Genomic DNA, 17,210 nt, shown 5'->3' on the forward strand with positions numbered 1-17,210 from the left:
GGACTAAGCATGAGGTCCACTTCTTAAGGTCCTCTTCCTCCCACCACCTCCACATGCTATTTTAAGATGTAGTTTTTGCTACTTGATATAACCTTAGTAGAGAGAATAGATAATCAGTTAGGGAAAGTGTGGGATCAGTTTGGGGTCTGAGTTTGGATTTGATATGCAACATAAACTCTTAGAATCTATTTTGATTTCAGAGATTATGTTCGGTTTTCCAGAGACTCTCCTGCACACTTAATTGTGTGACTCTAACCCTCTTTCTCCTTATTTCTTACTTGACCATGGAACCTGACGTAAGCTTTGTTGACGGGCCCTTTTGCCAGAACTTTGCTGTGAGCAATCTTCCAAAATGGATCCTGCTGAGTACCTAAGCTGGTCCTCCTCTAGTAGGATGTCTGTGCTCAGCCCATTTTGATATGTACATGGGGTATATCAGTTTAGGTGAAAAGAGTATGCGTGTTGAATTGGGCAGAAGCATAGTCAGGCTCCCAAGTGAACAATTTAGAATACAGATATCAAATACTGATGAATCTGAGTGGAAGAGGCAGGGGAAAGCAAACGTTTTATTTGGATAAGTCACTGTAATACCAACTTAGTGTATTGTCTTTGAATGGACTAAACTTTTCTGTATTTGTTTACATAGGTCTTTATCGCCAGTGCCTAGAAGTTCTGAACACTACAAGCAAAGATATGAGCATTATGGCTACGACTATAGGAAGGATCCCAAAAGACCCATCACTTGGAGAATGGACGATGAGAAATATGGACAGAGTAAACCAAGGATTTCTTCTCATGAAAATATACATTACCGATCTTACGAGCATAGATCACCTTCCCCAAACATAAGAGGAAACTCTTCAGAAAAGTTTTATACTTATAAGCCTCCCCAAGTATATTTACCAGAAAGAGGAGATGATAGTAACAGAAGAGCTCAGTATGTGCCCAGACACTCAGAAGGTATGTTCTACAGAGAGCACCAGAGGAGTTGTTATCCCCAGAAAGCACAAGGAAGATATATTCCTGATGACCGCAGAAATAGAAGAAGTGAAAAAGGAGGGACACCATCTGTGAGATCAACAACAGATTCTTTTAGATTCGAAGGACATTGGCATGAAGATGAACCGAGGTACCAGAGGATACAAGATGAAAAATACTCTCAGTCACTTAGAAGAGGCTCTGAAGATTTTGAGAAAAGGAGCTCTTTTCAGAAGAGGTATAGAAAAATATTAAACTAGCATAATTTGATATAAAGCCTCAAATGAAAAAGTCTGTTTACTTTATGGTTGAAGATAACCTTGAAAATCTTTTTTCTAAAAGATTAAAAGCATTGCAATGTAGTTTTGGTCTACTGATAGTAGTGAAGTGTTTATTTTTAGAGTAAATCATGTAGATGGCTAGAATATATTTTTTTAAAAGATGCTATTTTCTGTAAGTAACCTTGTGCATCTATGAGCTGGCTTAAGGGATTGTAGGTTAACTTTCCACTACATTTTTCATTTAAAGCCATGCTGCCCAACATTCCACACATATAAATTCTCACTTTATTCTTTCTAGTGCAAATGTAAACTGTTTTATGTCAACACAGGTATCCTGAGGATCATGATTTCAGAAAATACGGACACACATCAAAAAGACCTCACGATGTGGAGAGGTATGAAAACAGAGAGCCTGCCAGGAGCCCGCAGTGGAAATCCAGGCATTTTTCTTCTCCTTACCAAGAGAAGAAAGATCAGCGGAACCTTGAAACCCAAACTTATCGATATGCTCCAAGGGAGTTCCCAGAGACCAGTTCAGCAGCCAAGGTATCCTGTGATTCTCGCCACAAATATCGGAAGACCTCAGATGGCGACAAGGACTTTTATGATGGAAGAGCTCAGAAGTACCCTAAGGAGGAAGATAGAAAATTGGGTTCTCAAAAAGGCCCTGTGAACAGAGAGTCCAGTTGTTCTCATGCTGGAAGAGGGAGAGAGACTGAAGGTGGGCAGGTCAGAGAATCTTCTAAGCCATCTAAGAAAGACTGTGCTGCCTTAACCCACTCAGATAAAAGTGATGTTGATTCGAGATCCTGTAAGGACACACGGAAGGACAAAATAAAGAAAGAAAGGGCTGGCAGTAAAGAGAGCAACTCTTCCTGTAACCAACTTGATAATAGTGATTCCGACTTGAAACCTTCATCTGTCTTTCTTAAGGAGAAGTCACTCACAGTTAAAGTAGATGTGAAGCAAGGACAGAATAAATCTAGGTATTATCTTCATTTTTTCTTAATGATGTGTAATAACTGTTTCTGCCACCTTTTTTTAGCTTTGAAAATAGAGTTCATAGTGTGTTTAGAGTTCATCAAGTGAGGGGGTGGGGATTGCCAGATTTTTGAAAAAAGCCCTGTAATGGGGATTAATCCCGTGATTTAGTAATATAGGATGATGTCATGTTTGTTTCCGTGTTTGTATCTGACGATGCTTTTGGGGTGCAGAGCATTCTATGGAGTTGGTCCTCTTCATGAATTTACATGTTTTTATGTTTCCACATTTTCTATACCCACAAATAGGCCAGGTAGTGTTCAAGGAGACCTATTCCTTGCTCAATTTCTCAAAGCCTGTTTTCCCTATTGCATGAAATTCAGAGAATTTTTGGCCTGGAAGGGACCTTTCAGCAGGCCCTGATATTGTAGAGAAAGACCATGAGGCCTTGAGAGATGAAGTGACTTAGATCTGAGTCTGTGCCTGGGGATCAAATCTATATGTCCCCTTGTGTCTCAAGGAGGTGGATGACTTAACGTGGTTCTTGCTACCATCTCAAAAGGAGTGGAGCTCAACCAACTAGCTTCTCCTAGGTAGAGGAATTAGGCTAGAGTCTATAAAGAGGCCAATTTGTAAGACATTTGGTTTAGCGCTTAATGAGACTTTAACAAAAAAGACTACTTTCGTAATAGGTTTTATTCCTCTAAAGTGGATTGCATGCTTTGTTCTATTACCTCTGTTTATGGATTCTGAGAATAATAAGGCACTGACACTTGGATGCATCAGCTAGTTTGTTTGTTGTCTTAATACACTACCAGTATGTGAGTTAAAAAGTGATGGACCATGTTGATTTGGTGATTTATGTTCACAGTTGACTCGTATCTGTATTTGAATAAAAAACTAGAGGGAACAAAATCCAAGGTTAGAATGTAAAAGTGAGGGTGGTAAATCCATAGTCTTTTTTTTTTTTTAAAAACAAAAAACAAAATACATTTGTTTCTTTCTTTAAAGTTAGATTTAACTGTCCCTTTTCCTGATTTTTTTTACGGTCATTATACTTGCAAAAATATCTTAAAATATACATATGTATATTTATATGTACACAGAAAGAATTTATATATATGATTATATTAAAAGAAGTTGGACAAATAGAAGGGAGGGGGAAATCACCCATAATCCTACTACCCTAGGACCATTTTATTAATATTTTGATACAGCTTTTTGGGGCTACTTTTCTATATGGTTGTCATAACTGTATATAACTATATATATGGTTGTCATAACCCACTCCAGTAATCTTGCCTGGGAAATGCCACGGACAAAGGAGCCTGGTGGGCTATAGTCCATGGGGTCGCAAAAGAGTCAGACATGACTTAGTGACTAAACAGCAACATTCTATTTCATATAATATGTCTTAAGTCACTTTGTGCTATATTTCCTACTCGTTCTTAATCTTAAGAGTATAAAGGCTCTGCTGCTGCTGCTGCTGCTAAGTCGCTTCAGTCATGTCCGACTCTGTGTGACCCCAAAGATGGCAGCCCACCAGGCTCCCCTGTACCTGGGATTCTCCAGGCAAGAATACTGGAGTGGGTTGCCATTTCCTTCTCCAATGCATGAAAGTGAAAAGTGAAGGTGAAGTTGCTCAGTCGTGTCTGACTCTTCGCGACCCCATGGACTGCAGCCCACCAGGCTCCTCTGTCCATGGGATTTTCCAGGCAAGAGTACTGGAGTGGGATGTCATTGCCTTCTCCTTAAAAGCTCTACTAGTTCTTAATCTTAAGAGTATAAAGGTTGCTCTGAGCATCAAGTTTAAGGATCTTACCTTAAGATTTTTCTCTTTCTAACCTTATATTATGAAAATGTTCAAACATACAGAAAAGTTGAAACATAATTGAAACATAATTGAAAGTTGAAATAAAACATACAGAACTGTACACTTGACACCTATATACCCACCACCTAGAGTCTACAATTAACATTTTACTCTACTTCTGTAATCACATCTGTTCATCTATCATTCCATCTTAATTTTTCACTGCATTTCAAAGTGAAGATACAAGTACACTCACCTTTACATATTTCAGTATTTAATATTTGTTTACAGTTTTTTTCTTTTGAGGTAAAATTACATGCAATCAAATCACAAAAATCTTGAATTTTTACATAAAAGTAAAATCACAAAAACTTTGAATTTTAAAATGATAGTAAAAGTAATTTAAAAATAAAAGTTAAAATCTTGTATTTTTTAAATATTTAATAAATGTTTTATACTTAAATTAGAATTAATAAATTGGCTGTAACATTTTTAAAGAATGCTAAAAGTAACAATTTTGAAGTATTTTATTTTAGTAGACCTTATTAGAGATAAGGTCCTAAGATAAAAATCTTAAGGTAATATCCTTAAACTTGATGCTTACACTGTTAATTTTATAACTTCACATTGAGAAATAGAAGCTCGCTCTTCATCATGTGTCACAAAAATGAGCTTCCAAAAATTGAGGCTGCTGTACCTTTTGTTTTGAATTTATAAACTGTCTTGTGAATTTCATGGCCCATTAGTGGGACCTGTTAGTACATGTTTGAATTACCTGACAAGGACCTATAGAATGGTTTGTGTAATAAAGAGCTTCACTGTAAGTTCTTTCTAAAGACTTGAAGAATCTTGGTTCTTCATTTTATACATTTGTTTAAAATGTATAAATGGTGGTTCATTTTATACATTCATTTCCTTAGCTTGGGTCAGGTTTTAATACATGTTCTTTGAGTTATCAGTGCAGTTGAAAACAAGCAGATGTCACCTAGTGATTTTTCTTAAATATATGCATCTTTTCAGTATGGCACTGCATCATAATCAACAAAAATCTTTCTCTCTGATTATAATTATTAACTGATGAATGAATGTGGAAGAATTTTGTGGGGTTGAATTTAGTTATGTGTGGACTGATGAAGTGTCCATAAAACAAAGGTATTAATAGTTAATACCCTCAACAGAGCCATGTTCTCAACTCCCAACATAAATTAGATTTTCTTCTGCTTAATAAAACTGAAATAATCATAGAGTGCAGAGAGGTTATTTGTTGGTTAAAATCTAGAGTATCCACTTTTTTTGGAGATACTAATAAGGCAGTTCATTTTATACATTCATTTACTTTCTTAGCTTGGGTCCGGTTTTAATACGTTGTCTTCCAGTTATCAGTGCAATTGAAACCTAGTGATTTTTCTAGGTATTAGTATGTATCTAGAATAGCAGTAGGTGACACTTCCTTGAATGTTCAGTGCATAGTTAATACTTCTGTCAACAAAGTCAATAGAAGTAACAATTTTGAAGGATTTTATTTTAGTAGACCTCATTAGAGATGCTGAACACTGTTAATTTTATAATTTGATGTTGAGAAATAGGAGCCTAGTTGACTTAGTAACCTTCTAGTGACCTACTTTGTCAGAAACTGCATTATCAGAGGTAGAAGTTACATATGAGTCATAACTATGTTTCAGAATGAAGTTAAGAGCGTCACAATATGAAAATCTGTACTAAGGTTGTTATGAACTCCAAACACTCACTGTTGTAGACATCTGAAAGTCATGGGGCAGATGAAGGGAGTTTGGGTTTACTATTGGACAGAATAGGTGAGAGACTGAACCTTGGTCAGGCTAGGAAGATGGTGAGAGGAGGGAAGGAGGGCATGCCAGTCTCCAGAGAAGAGTAAGCTGGGGCAGGTGGGCCTGCACTGAGGCTCCTTTGACTTCCCAGGTGCTGGCACTAGGCATCTAGAATGAGAAGGTTGGCTAGTGAAGGCAATGTTGGACTGACTGCCTCAGCCATATTTGCATTTAATCCTTTTATTTCCCAGTGAAGAGATACAGAGAGGGCATCCCTGACCCTACCCATTTTTCCCCATTCTAAAAGGGGAATGTGGTAGATGATGAGCCCCAGAAAACACTGGAGCCCTGATGCTCTGGGCAAACAGGTGCTGCTTAGGCTGGGGAAGAGTGAAAAACCACAGCTAGGATAGAAGGAAGGTAACCTAATCACACAAGCTTACCTGTGATGGGCACTGTTCAGCTGGAGGCAAAATAAGCTGGATGGAGATGTTTTTGTGATACACAAACCTGCTAACTTGCTGCTAGGTATCACAAAAATCTACACGTTTTTTCCTTCTAATATTTCTCATATATATTTTCTAAACTAAAAAATTAATTGAGAAAAGATTCCCTTTCATTCCTATGTTTCACTCAGTCTTCTCTTAGTACCTCTTGGGGGTCCTAGTATAGGGAGGTAAACTTTCTGTTTGATGTCGGGATGTATAGGTCTTTGCCTTCCAGTAGGTCACTGCGCAGTTCTGTAACATTGGGCAGGTCACCTGGCTATGCCTTTTGGGGCCCAAATTAACTGGGTGTTCCTCTTGGATCTGTGAGTCTGCTTCAGTTGGTCATGTGTTGGTACCTATTGAAGCTGACTTACAGGCTCATCATAGGATTCTCTGAACTTTTGAATATATTTGAGATTTTCTCTTATAAAAAATGAAAAAATTTAAATTTATCTAAATTAAGTTAAAAAAAATTTTGAAGTAAGCCAAGAAAGTTAAAAAACAAAAATTGATCTCAGAATTTTGAAATCTGTCATCTTTTAAAGTGAAACTTACCATTTCATATTGTGCCAGTCGTTTTCCATTTTATCATTTTTTTATTCAGCAGATATTTTTTGAGGACCTACCCTGTGAGACAATCTGTTAAGGAGCCCTGGGACTATGGACCCACATAGGATTAGGTTTCTTCTCCCCTGGTCTTAGAGGCAAGAAGATGATGTTGGTAATACTATGGCACAGTGGAGTGATGTGTGAGGTGGTGTGTGATGTGTGATTCAGATGATCCCAAGCTGGGGGATTCAGGGAAGGCTTCTTTCAGGAGTTGACATGTGAGCTAGGCTTTGAAGGTTGGTGTGTTTTAGACATGTGGAGATGAGATGAAAGACCTTTTACATTTATAGGTTAACAAGGCAGAAAACACACCCAGGAACTTTGAGCTGTGCCATTCTGAGCAATCTAGGGAAAGGAAATAGAAGGGCAGGAGGTGTGAAGGTAAGACTGCCACACTGCCAGCCTGATGTAACAGGATTAGCTGCTGGGAGAGGGCTCAGTTTTGGCCACCTTCTATCAGGTGTCTTGAAAGGGCACTGAGGTTGACAAGGCCAGTTACGGGACTTTTGTGAAAAAGTAATAATGAGATGTTGAATTAAGGGAGTAGCAGTCTCCCTAATCCATTTCCCTCAACTCCAAAAATTCTAAATGTGTTCTTAGGAAGACAAGAACAAACTTATGATTTGGAAAGTGCTTTGTGATAGTTATTAGCTAGAAAAAAACTGAGAAAGGAAAACTTTACATGTGTCATATGAATTTTGTTACCTATTATAAACTTCCAGAGAGCAGGAGATTATCCGTTCATTTTGGTGGTTCGGTTTTTGTTACTGTTGTTTTGCCAGGCAGTTGGTTTTTTAACTGTGGAGAAGAGGAAATTAAGTTTTAATGTAGTTTTTTAAAATGTTTTGTTAGTTGTTATGTGTGACACTCAGATGAACATCAGGGGAAATATCCTTAAATAGAGAAGGAAAACCGGGGTGAAGTGGGGGGAGGAAACAGAGAACCCAGAAGATTTAATAGAATACAGGTGATGGCTATATTTTAATTTTTAAAAGTGTCTAAAATGCATCTCAAATGAGAACATTTGGTCTTTCCAGTTTAACTACTTGTTTTGGGGGTATTTTGTGAAATTGTAAACTTGTTGATCAGTAATGTCATAGGAAATACTAAAATATAAACGAGGAGGTGATTAAATTTGCAAATGAAACTACCTAGAACATTTTGCATTTTGAAGTCTCTAGAAGTTTTTGCTTATAGCAACAGTATAGTTATTTTTAAAAAACAAAATTTCAGGTTATATTCTTTTCATGTATATTTTCTAGAAAGATGGTCACTTTTATATTTTTTATTAAAAATCTTGTGGGGTATCTCTAGAGAAAATTTTTAAACTGGTAAATATCAAGAATTACGTATAGCTTCAAAGTATACCACAGCATTCCTATGAATTGAGAGTTGGACTTGGAGTGGGAAGATAAGAGTTATGACAGTAATCATAAATTACAAGTAAATTTTAATAATTATCTGGTGAAAAACTGGAAGCCTTTATCAGCTGGTTTTGTCTTGGGGGAAACTGAGACTGCAATGAAAACCATTATCAACTGATTTCCCCTTATAGATCATTTTTTTAAAATTTTATTTTATTTTTAGACTTTACATAATTGTATTAGTTTTGCCAAATATCAAAATGAATCATTTTTATTATTCTATTTAAACATCTTATTTTTCTCCTGTAAAAAAAAAATGTAAAGCTGTTATGGGGGTATGGAAGAGCTTTTTGTACCATTAAACCCCTTTGAACAGAAAGCATATGTAATTCTTTTTTTAAATTTATTTTTTATTTAAATTTATTTATTTTAATTGGAGGCTAATTACTTTGTTAGTAGAGGTTGTTACAGGTCCATTCTAGCTTCTAACATTTATCACTAAATGTCTTTTACTAGTTACCAGATATAGAATGAGAAGCTTGGAACAAATTAGGAGGAGAAATGGGCCCTCTAAGAAAAGTCTCTCTGATTAGTCAAGGAAACCATAGCAGTGGCATCAGCCTGTGGCTTAGTCACTCATCCATGTTTCTGCCGTGGTCAACAGGGCTGATTTAAGAGGGAGCATGAAAAATCAGATGGAAGGTTTTCCTCTGAGAAGTTAAAAATAAGCACTTAAAACCATCTTGCTAGAAGAGTTAAAATTTTCAGTTAAGAATATCTTTAAGCCCTTCATAACCTTGGAGCAGTTTTAGATATATGGCTGTTAAGTGATGTCAGTAAATAAATACGTGCATGTGTACACCCACAGCCCCAAATGTATCCATCCGATTGATTTTTGTTGTATGAAGAGATATTTTTTTCTAGTGGTGCGGCTATTATTTAAAATATATTTCAGGTCTCTCTTTTGGATTTATCTTTGGATTCTGAAACATAATCATAAAAAACCCTAGCAGTTGTAAATCTTAATTCTTTGGATAATGAACTTATTTTTTAGGAAGAGCCAGAAGCTATTCAGAGTTAAATGCAGAGGAGTGAGATGGATATAAGCTGGTTAGTGCCGTTTTGGGTCCAAAATGAGGAATAAATATAAATAATGAGGCATTTTCTTTTCTGATGCATAAACTGCCTCCAGATGAAGAATTTGAGTGGTTTTAAGCGGGAGTAGCATTCTTAGAATAAAGTATACTTTCCCATTATGACATTTGGAAGGATTACATGCAAATGAATGCTTAACCTCGGGGATGAAAAGCAAAACAAATGACATCTATTGTCTCAGTATCATGACACCTTCTGCATAGAGGTATTGCAAAGATTAATATTTGTAAGCTCTGAGCCCCTTTGTTTGGCATGAATAATTGTTATATGTCATAATCGTGAAATTATAATGGTACTTGAAGGTCAGGAAAGTGCTTAATGAAAGTTATTAAGATTCAGAAAGTATTAAAATGGTAAGATGGTTGGGGTTATATTATAAATGGTAGTATATCCTTAAGGATATATTTAGGGTGAACAGTATCATTGCTTCTCATGATCATAATTTTGCTAACAACTAAGGCTATTTTCTGAGAGTTCAGTGAGACTTTGTAAGTGATTAAGCTAAACAGAATTTGATTTCAAAATACTAGTTTCAGCTCATTACTGACATAGAGGTTTAAGGATTTTTATGAAGTCAGAAACATTATTATGTTTGATATCAGCTTGTAAAGAATGGTAGTATTTCAAGATAGTGTCAGCTTGCTGGCTTTATAGTTTTATGGACATTTGGGAGTAGAAAATAATCTGATTATATTTTGCATATTGAGTGTCTTCAATGCCATGCTGTATTTTTCGAAGTAAAAATTGTTTAGCTTAGAATTTTGAAGATTTTATTATTAAAGTGGCAAATATTTGACGATCTCTGATTTGAAAAGGAGAACTCAAGACTGTGCCTATAGCTGTTTTCTCCTACTCATTATTGTACATGTTTATGGCATACAATTTAGTGCCTTAATTATAAGAAAAAAATAAACATATTTTTAGTTTTATAGTTATCTTGATTAATTTTAATAAGTTATTTTCTCAGTGAATAGTCTCAAATTTAGTTAAACATTTACAAATTATTCTAGGGTTGCTTCTAGCTATTCCACAGAGAGACAGATGTCACATGATTTGGTTGCTGTTGGCAGGAAAAGTGAAAAGTTTCATCCAGTGTTTGAACATCTTGACTCAACTCAGAATACTGAAAACAAACCTACAGGAGAATTTGCTCAGCAAATCATAACTATAATCCATCAAGTTAAAGGTTGGTATATTTCGCACATACATTAGGGATAACGCAAAAATAATGTACTGACTTTTCACGAGATATAGGTAAATATCTGATATTGTAATAGTAATTAATATTTCATTATAAGTTAAATCATTAATTAGGAAATCTGTTGAAGAAAGTAGCACATATTAATTCAAGCCAGTTGTTCTTTTTATGTAGTTCCAATAATCTGGTGCTTCAGCTCATAGTAGATTACAAATTGAAAATTATAAAAGAAGAGGTTGGCTGCTGCAAAGGACAGGTGTACTGAGAGCAGAAAGAAACAATACCGATAACCCAGTAGAAAGGAGGAAATAACAAAAGCCAGATATGAAACTCAAGAAGCTCGAGAAATCTGGAAGTGTAGGTCATTTGGTCATATTCCTAAAGCCCCCAAGGGTGTTACTGGGACTTTGTGCCATAAGGGTGATGCTAAGTGATCAGTAAAAGACTCCAGTATTATTTGTTTTACTTTATGACGTCAGGGAATTGCATAATTAATATTTTAAAGGTTTTCATTGAGTTGTGTTTTGCTTTTGCTTCTGGCCAGTTTCCATTAATTGGAAAATTTAGTCATGTAGAATAACTTTCTTTTTGATGCTGTATAATTAAGGCAGTTTTGCATATTATAAGCTAGGATCTTTCATGAATTTCAAAATTTTAATTTTATATTTCTTACTAGATGATTGTGTTGATCTTTTTTACTTTCTTAAAACATTTTGCAAATGAATTATTTTCTCTGCAGCCCTCAAACTATGGCATATATTTACTTTAAAGAATGCAGTTTGAAACAGTTCACCTTCTCAATTCCAGCCCCTCTCACCCAGAGGAAGTGTGGTCCTTGGCAAAAAGGAAGCTGGTATTGCAGAAAAACCCAGGAGATTGTCCCAGAACAGGAACAGTACGTTAGGGAAAAGGATTGCTAAAGTAGCTTTCTCATGGGTCAAGTGTATTATCTTACTCTCTATTCTGTTCAAAGCTTGTAGCATAGGCACTTTGAGAATGTCTTCATGAACTTCCGTTAACACTAAGAAAAATGGCATTAGGAAGCCTTCTGTGATATGTAACCATAGCATTTAGCATTTGTTCAGAATTGTTTTGATGTTTTAGGGTTGTTTTTGAAATTATTTTTGCTCTAAGTGAACTGTAGAGCTCTATGCCAGCTTTACTTCCCACATATAGTAACAGTGAGGAAGCTCTTACCTTGGAGAAGAAAGGTCCTCTCTCTGAAAAAGCCAATATTTTTTTTTCCCTCTGGCAAGTAAGCAGGAATGCCAAATAGGAACAGAATCTTTGCATTCATAAATCCATTTACTGTTGCTTGAGCTTGGAAAAAACATGTGAGCACTACACATTAGTCTGTGAAATAAATTTAGGTCCCATATTTTTAAGAGAAAGCAGTTTGAATGTTTTTTTAATAGTCCCTTACTCCTGTGCTTATTGTATATATAACTTTTTAAGTGGAATCAGTTTTACACTGAGATAAAACTTTTTGTTTCCTTTTGCAGCAAATTATTTTCCATCACCTGAAATAACTCTGCATGAGCGTTTCTCAAAAATTCAAGTTAAAAAAGCTGCAGATGTAAATGAAACTAAGTTGAGCTCGGATCCAGAAATTCACAGGTAATGACTGATTATTGTACGCCCATATAACTCATGGGAATAAGCCTCAGAAAAGATGTGGGAACATGCTGCCTGCCTCTTGGGTTTACTGTAGACTCTAGAACAGCATTTCCTGCCTAAAACAGGACTGACCCAAGTAGGTACTAGGCCAGTGCACGTTGATAGACTAGGTTGTATTAAAGCCATGACTGCTGCTGCTAAGTCGCGAAGCCATGACTAGCATTGTTTAAATGTGCAGGACTTTGAAAATATTTACCTATCTAACTTTGATTCTGCTGTGTCTATAGTAATTGCCTACTGAAGTTATCACTGGAAGAATGAAAGACAGTTGTCGAGCCATTGAAATCATGGGTTGCTTCATGTCCTCAGAAATGACTGTTCTGAGGGCAGCCGGATGAAAACATATGTCTTCTTCTGCTGGCACCTGTCCAAGCAGGTGGTGCGCCCTGTCTTGTGAGCTGAGTTGAATCAATGTTAGAATGCAGTAGATCACCGGAGCCAAGTTTAAGGTTACACAGACTAGTGATTTGAGAACTACTAAGGCTTCACTGTGATGTTGTTTACAGGATATGTGTGTCCTGGGAGGCTGCCACATAGATGAAAAACCACCTGGTAGCAGATTTCTTTTTCTTCCTTCAAGACACACCAGCTTTATTTCAAATTCCATTCTGTATTAATGGAATCGAGTTATCAGTGTATAACATAATTATTTAATTGTAATATGCCTTTATTATTTTAGGAGAATAGATATGTCTTTGGCCGAGCTTCAGAGTAAACAAACTATGGTATATGACTCAAAACAGGTAAGTGAATATGGTTTTTGATGGGGGATTATCTTACTGTTGACAAACTAACGGGAAAGGGAACTGGTCATTGGGAGTAAAAAAGGTAAAGTGGGTGAGGAAGGATGATTGAGACCCAGGAATCTGAAATTTACAAAGCTCTCCAAGTGATTAGTTTTCAGCCAGGTTGCAAAGAGAACACTGGCAAAAGACAAAAATATTCCCTAAGAGAGACAGTCCCTAAGGATTTTACAGCTTTGTAAAATTGACATAAAATTATAGTGTTTAATATTCATCCCAAAACTTCACAGTATAAATCTTGCAGAAAGTATGTTTGATACCTTTTTTCCCCAAAGCAGTCATGTGGGATATATTTTAAGTTGTATGTGGAATGCATGCAAAAGAACTTAGTTTCATTTTATACTGCCCTTCTGTTTACTGAAGATTATATGAAAGATTCTATGGAGTATGAACTAACAAAATAATGAAAATAATACTTTTTTGTATTTTTCCCACCCCTGCCACCTCTGCCTACCCTCATTTCATTGCTATTAGAAAAACTATCTTAACTAGCCAAGGAGGAAGAAAACTGGCTCTTGTTTTAGAAAAAGTATATCAAGTTCTAAAAACCCTGCTAATTATTCATTGAGAGTGAAGAGTTTTTGTAGAGGAGAGATTTTAATAAATACATTTGTGATAAAATATGTAAATAATTTTTTTCACATGTATGGTTACAATTTTACTGAATTTATAGAGATAGGTTAGTTTATTGAATTAATGATATTTTCAGGAAATTTCTGTTAATCAAAATACTATAATAAACTTATAGGAAATTTGAGGATTTTTTAAATTACCTTTAATTCACTTAACACAAAATATTATTTGATTGTCTTTCCTTGCAGTCTTATGTCTGAAATTTTAACATAGTCACTGTCACAGTACATGCAATTTTGGATGCTTTTTCTTTTTACATAAGCTATAATAACATTCCTTTTATGTAAAGTCTCTCAACTCCCAATGACCTTTTTATAATTGAGACTTTGCAAGTTTTAGTAAACTTTTCAGTGTTTTTCCATGTTTACTTCCACATAGTCTATATCATCATAATTTAAGTGGTTGTACATTATTCCTATGACTTAAATTTGCCATAAATTTTTCTTCCCTTCTCCTTTAAAATTTTTTCACACTCAAGTTACTTTCATTTTTTTGTTATATTTTAAATAAAACATTTTGAATATACTTGGATAGATAGACTTTTCTTTGGTATAGAGGCCCAGAATTTGGATTCCTGGTTCAGTGTTATGAACTCTTCTGACTGTGTTTTGTCAATTGTGTCTCAAAATACTTCTATCTGTTTATACTACCATTAACAAGATAAGTATAAGATAACTTATTTAGGACTTTAACTTAAGGTTCTTGTTCAATATGGTCTTTGTGCAACTAACAGTAATGTGAATGGTTTGTCTTCTGTCAAAATTCCTCAGACTCTGGTCAAAATAATAGATCCAAGTGACCTACGACATGACATTGAAAGAAGGAGAAAAGAACGGTTACAGAATGAAGATGAGCACATTTTTCACATAGCTAGTGCTGCAGAGAGGTAATCAGTAGATGAAAAACATCCTCTTATCAGAGAGCTTTTGGTTTTAGCATATTTTCCAATTTTGTGTGTGTGATGGTAATTTTCACTTTAGTGTAGGAATTTAATCCTTCAAATCCATGTCATATGTTTATTAAAATGTTTCAGAGTTATTCAGTGGTCATCATGTGCTATTTCACTGAAACAATAAAAATTATGGGGTAGGTGAGTATTTGAGATCTTTGTGATCTAGAGAGAAGTGTAATAGCTTTTTTAATATCAGCAGGAGCAAATACCAGCAAATATATGGACTATTTGGCTCAAGCCGATTGAAACTCTGACACATTCTGCCTTTTAGATTCTGGTATTCTTTGAATATTGCAAGATTTCCTGAGGTTATTGCTATCGTCTTTCAGAACTCTTCATGGGTGTCTGTCCATGAAGCAGAGGCAGGTGCAGTAGATAATGCAGAGGAGACCTGGGTTTGAATCCTACCTCTGCCAGTTTATAAACTGTTTGCTCTTGGGCAAACTTGCTTAGTTTTTGGAGCCTGTTCCTCTATAAAGTGAGAATAACCAATTTATGTTGGACAGGTTAGAAATATCACATGAACTAACACATGTGATGCACTTAATGCCATGAGTGGCACATTGACTGTCAGTAGATCCTTGTTTTTCGTTCCCCACCCTGTACCTCTTTTTAGGGCTTCTGAGTGTTCTAGAGTGGTCGCAGTTAATCTCTAGTTCTGAAAACTATGTAGAACTCATGGCAACTCTGGGACCCCATATGATTATGAGGTGTAATTGAACAGGACAAAATTTCCAGTTCACTCAAGGGTCCTTAAGTTATTTGGATCTCCCAGAAAGTGGGAATGTGTGAATAGAAAAGGCTGGTGCTAATTCTATTTCCACAGTCCTTAGTTTCAAAAATTAATATATTTGACTAGACTTTTAAGTCATGTCTATGGGTAACTAGGTCAAGATACTAGAGCTTGTTTAAAACTGGAATTGATACTGACAGTAAGTTTGGGATTAATTAAAAGATAGCAAAACTGCATGTTGAGGCATATGAAATAATTGAAAATAAAATAGTTAAAATCTTGTCTCTTGGTGGGTGATCTCCAGTTTCCTATATGACATGGCATGACTGCTCTTTAGTGACACAAGCTCTGTCATGCTATTCTTGACTCAGCAAGTGCAAAAAACTCAGGGTACCAAGAAAAAAGGGTTTTAAAACAGATTTTAGATAATCAACATACTATAAAGACCATGTGAGGCTTTAGAATATATCTTTACCCTTTGAGGTGATGAAGAACTTGAGCAATGGAGTTTTACCTGAGTTCAATACCTGGCTCTGTAGATAACCTAGCTGTGTGACTCACCTTGGACAAGTTACTTAATCTCTGTTTTCTTAAGCTGTAAAATAGAGATAAGAATTATACTTACCTCATGGTGGTGGTGAAGATTAAGTAAAGTGATGGATGTAAGCTGCAGAGTAGTTAGTCAGCATTAATGTTAGCTTTGAGGATAGCATTGTGTGCAAAAATGTCTTCCGGCAAGTTGTCTTTTGCTGGATCTGTTAAGCTGTTTTATTTGTATTAGATGGCTAGTGTGTCTTGGTGGAGCCACGAGAATTTTTTTTTAGATATTACTTACCATAAAAGTCACCCTTTCAAAGTGAACAATTCAGTACTTTTTAGTATAATCACAAAGTTGTGCAACTGTCACCACTATCTAATTTCAAAACATTTTCATCACCCCCAGAAGAAACCCTGTACAATTAGTTGTCACTCCCTATTTCTTTGTCCTTCCAGCCCCTGACAGCCATTAATCTACTTTCTATGTGTATGGATTTGCCTATTCTTGACATAATTGCAGTTATATAATATGTGTCCTTTTGTGACTGGCTTCTTTCATGTAGTACAATGTTTTTTATGTTCCTCCATGTTGAGCATGGACTTCCCTGGTGACTCAGTGGTAAAGAATCCACCTGCAATGCAGGAGCTGCAGGTTTGATCCCTGGGTTGGAAAAATCCCCTGGAGGAGGGCATGGTAACCCACTCCAGTATTCTTGCCTGGAGAATTCCATGGACAGAGGAGCCTGGCAGGCTGTAGTCCATAGGGTCACAAAAGAGTCAGACACAACTGAAGTGACTGAACACACACACACACACACACTGAGCATAAATAATCCTTTTCTGGCTGAGTAATGTTCCATTGTATGTATTCACCCCATGTTTATCTATTCACTGGTTGATGGTTATTTGGATTGTTTCCGCTTTCTGACTTTTGTAAATTATGGTGCTGGAACATTTGTATGCAAGTTTTAGTGTGGACATAGGTTTTCACTTCTGTATATACCTAGGATTGGAATTGCTGGTTCATATCATTACTATGTTCAACTTTTTGATGAACTGCCAGTCTATTTCCATAGTGGGTGCACCATTTTACATTCTCACTATCAAGGTGTGAGGGTTCCATTTTCAACACATCCTCACCAACAGCTGTTATTGTTCATCTTTTAAATAAGATAATATAGAACCTTTAATCTCTCATTTTATCCTAATTCAGTTTCCTTG

At 35.9% G+C, this 17,210-nt stretch overlaps 1 protein-coding gene across 11 annotated transcripts in view; it reads left to right on the forward strand.

The window, feature by feature from the left end:
• The window catches only part of BCLAF3 (BCLAF1 and THRAP3 family member 3), a 55,802-nt gene that overhangs the window by 20,266 nt on the left and 18,326 nt on the right, over positions 1-17,210 (forward strand). For 10 of the 11 annotated variants that reach the window (XM_055562895.1, XM_055562894.1, XM_055562898.1 and 7 more), the window contains 6 exons: positions 647-1,216; positions 1,589-2,245; positions 10,467-10,642; positions 12,157-12,271; positions 13,011-13,074; positions 14,538-14,653. In XM_055562895.1, the coding sequence (XP_055418870.1) occupies positions 647-1,216; positions 1,589-2,245; positions 10,467-10,642; positions 12,157-12,271; positions 13,011-13,074; positions 14,538-14,653 (1,698 nt within the window). The remainder of the gene's footprint in view (positions 1-646; positions 1,217-1,588; positions 2,246-10,466; positions 10,643-12,156; positions 12,272-13,010; positions 13,075-14,537; positions 14,654-17,210) is intronic. The other variant, XM_055562901.1, reaches the window with a different exon arrangement.

Source organism: Bubalus kerabau, chromosome X, assembly GCF_029407905.1.
Source record: "Bubalus kerabau isolate K-KA32 ecotype Philippines breed swamp buffalo chromosome X, PCC_UOA_SB_1v2, whole genome shotgun sequence".
NCBI classification, from domain to species: domain Eukaryota; kingdom Metazoa; phylum Chordata; class Mammalia; order Artiodactyla; family Bovidae; genus Bubalus; species Bubalus kerabau.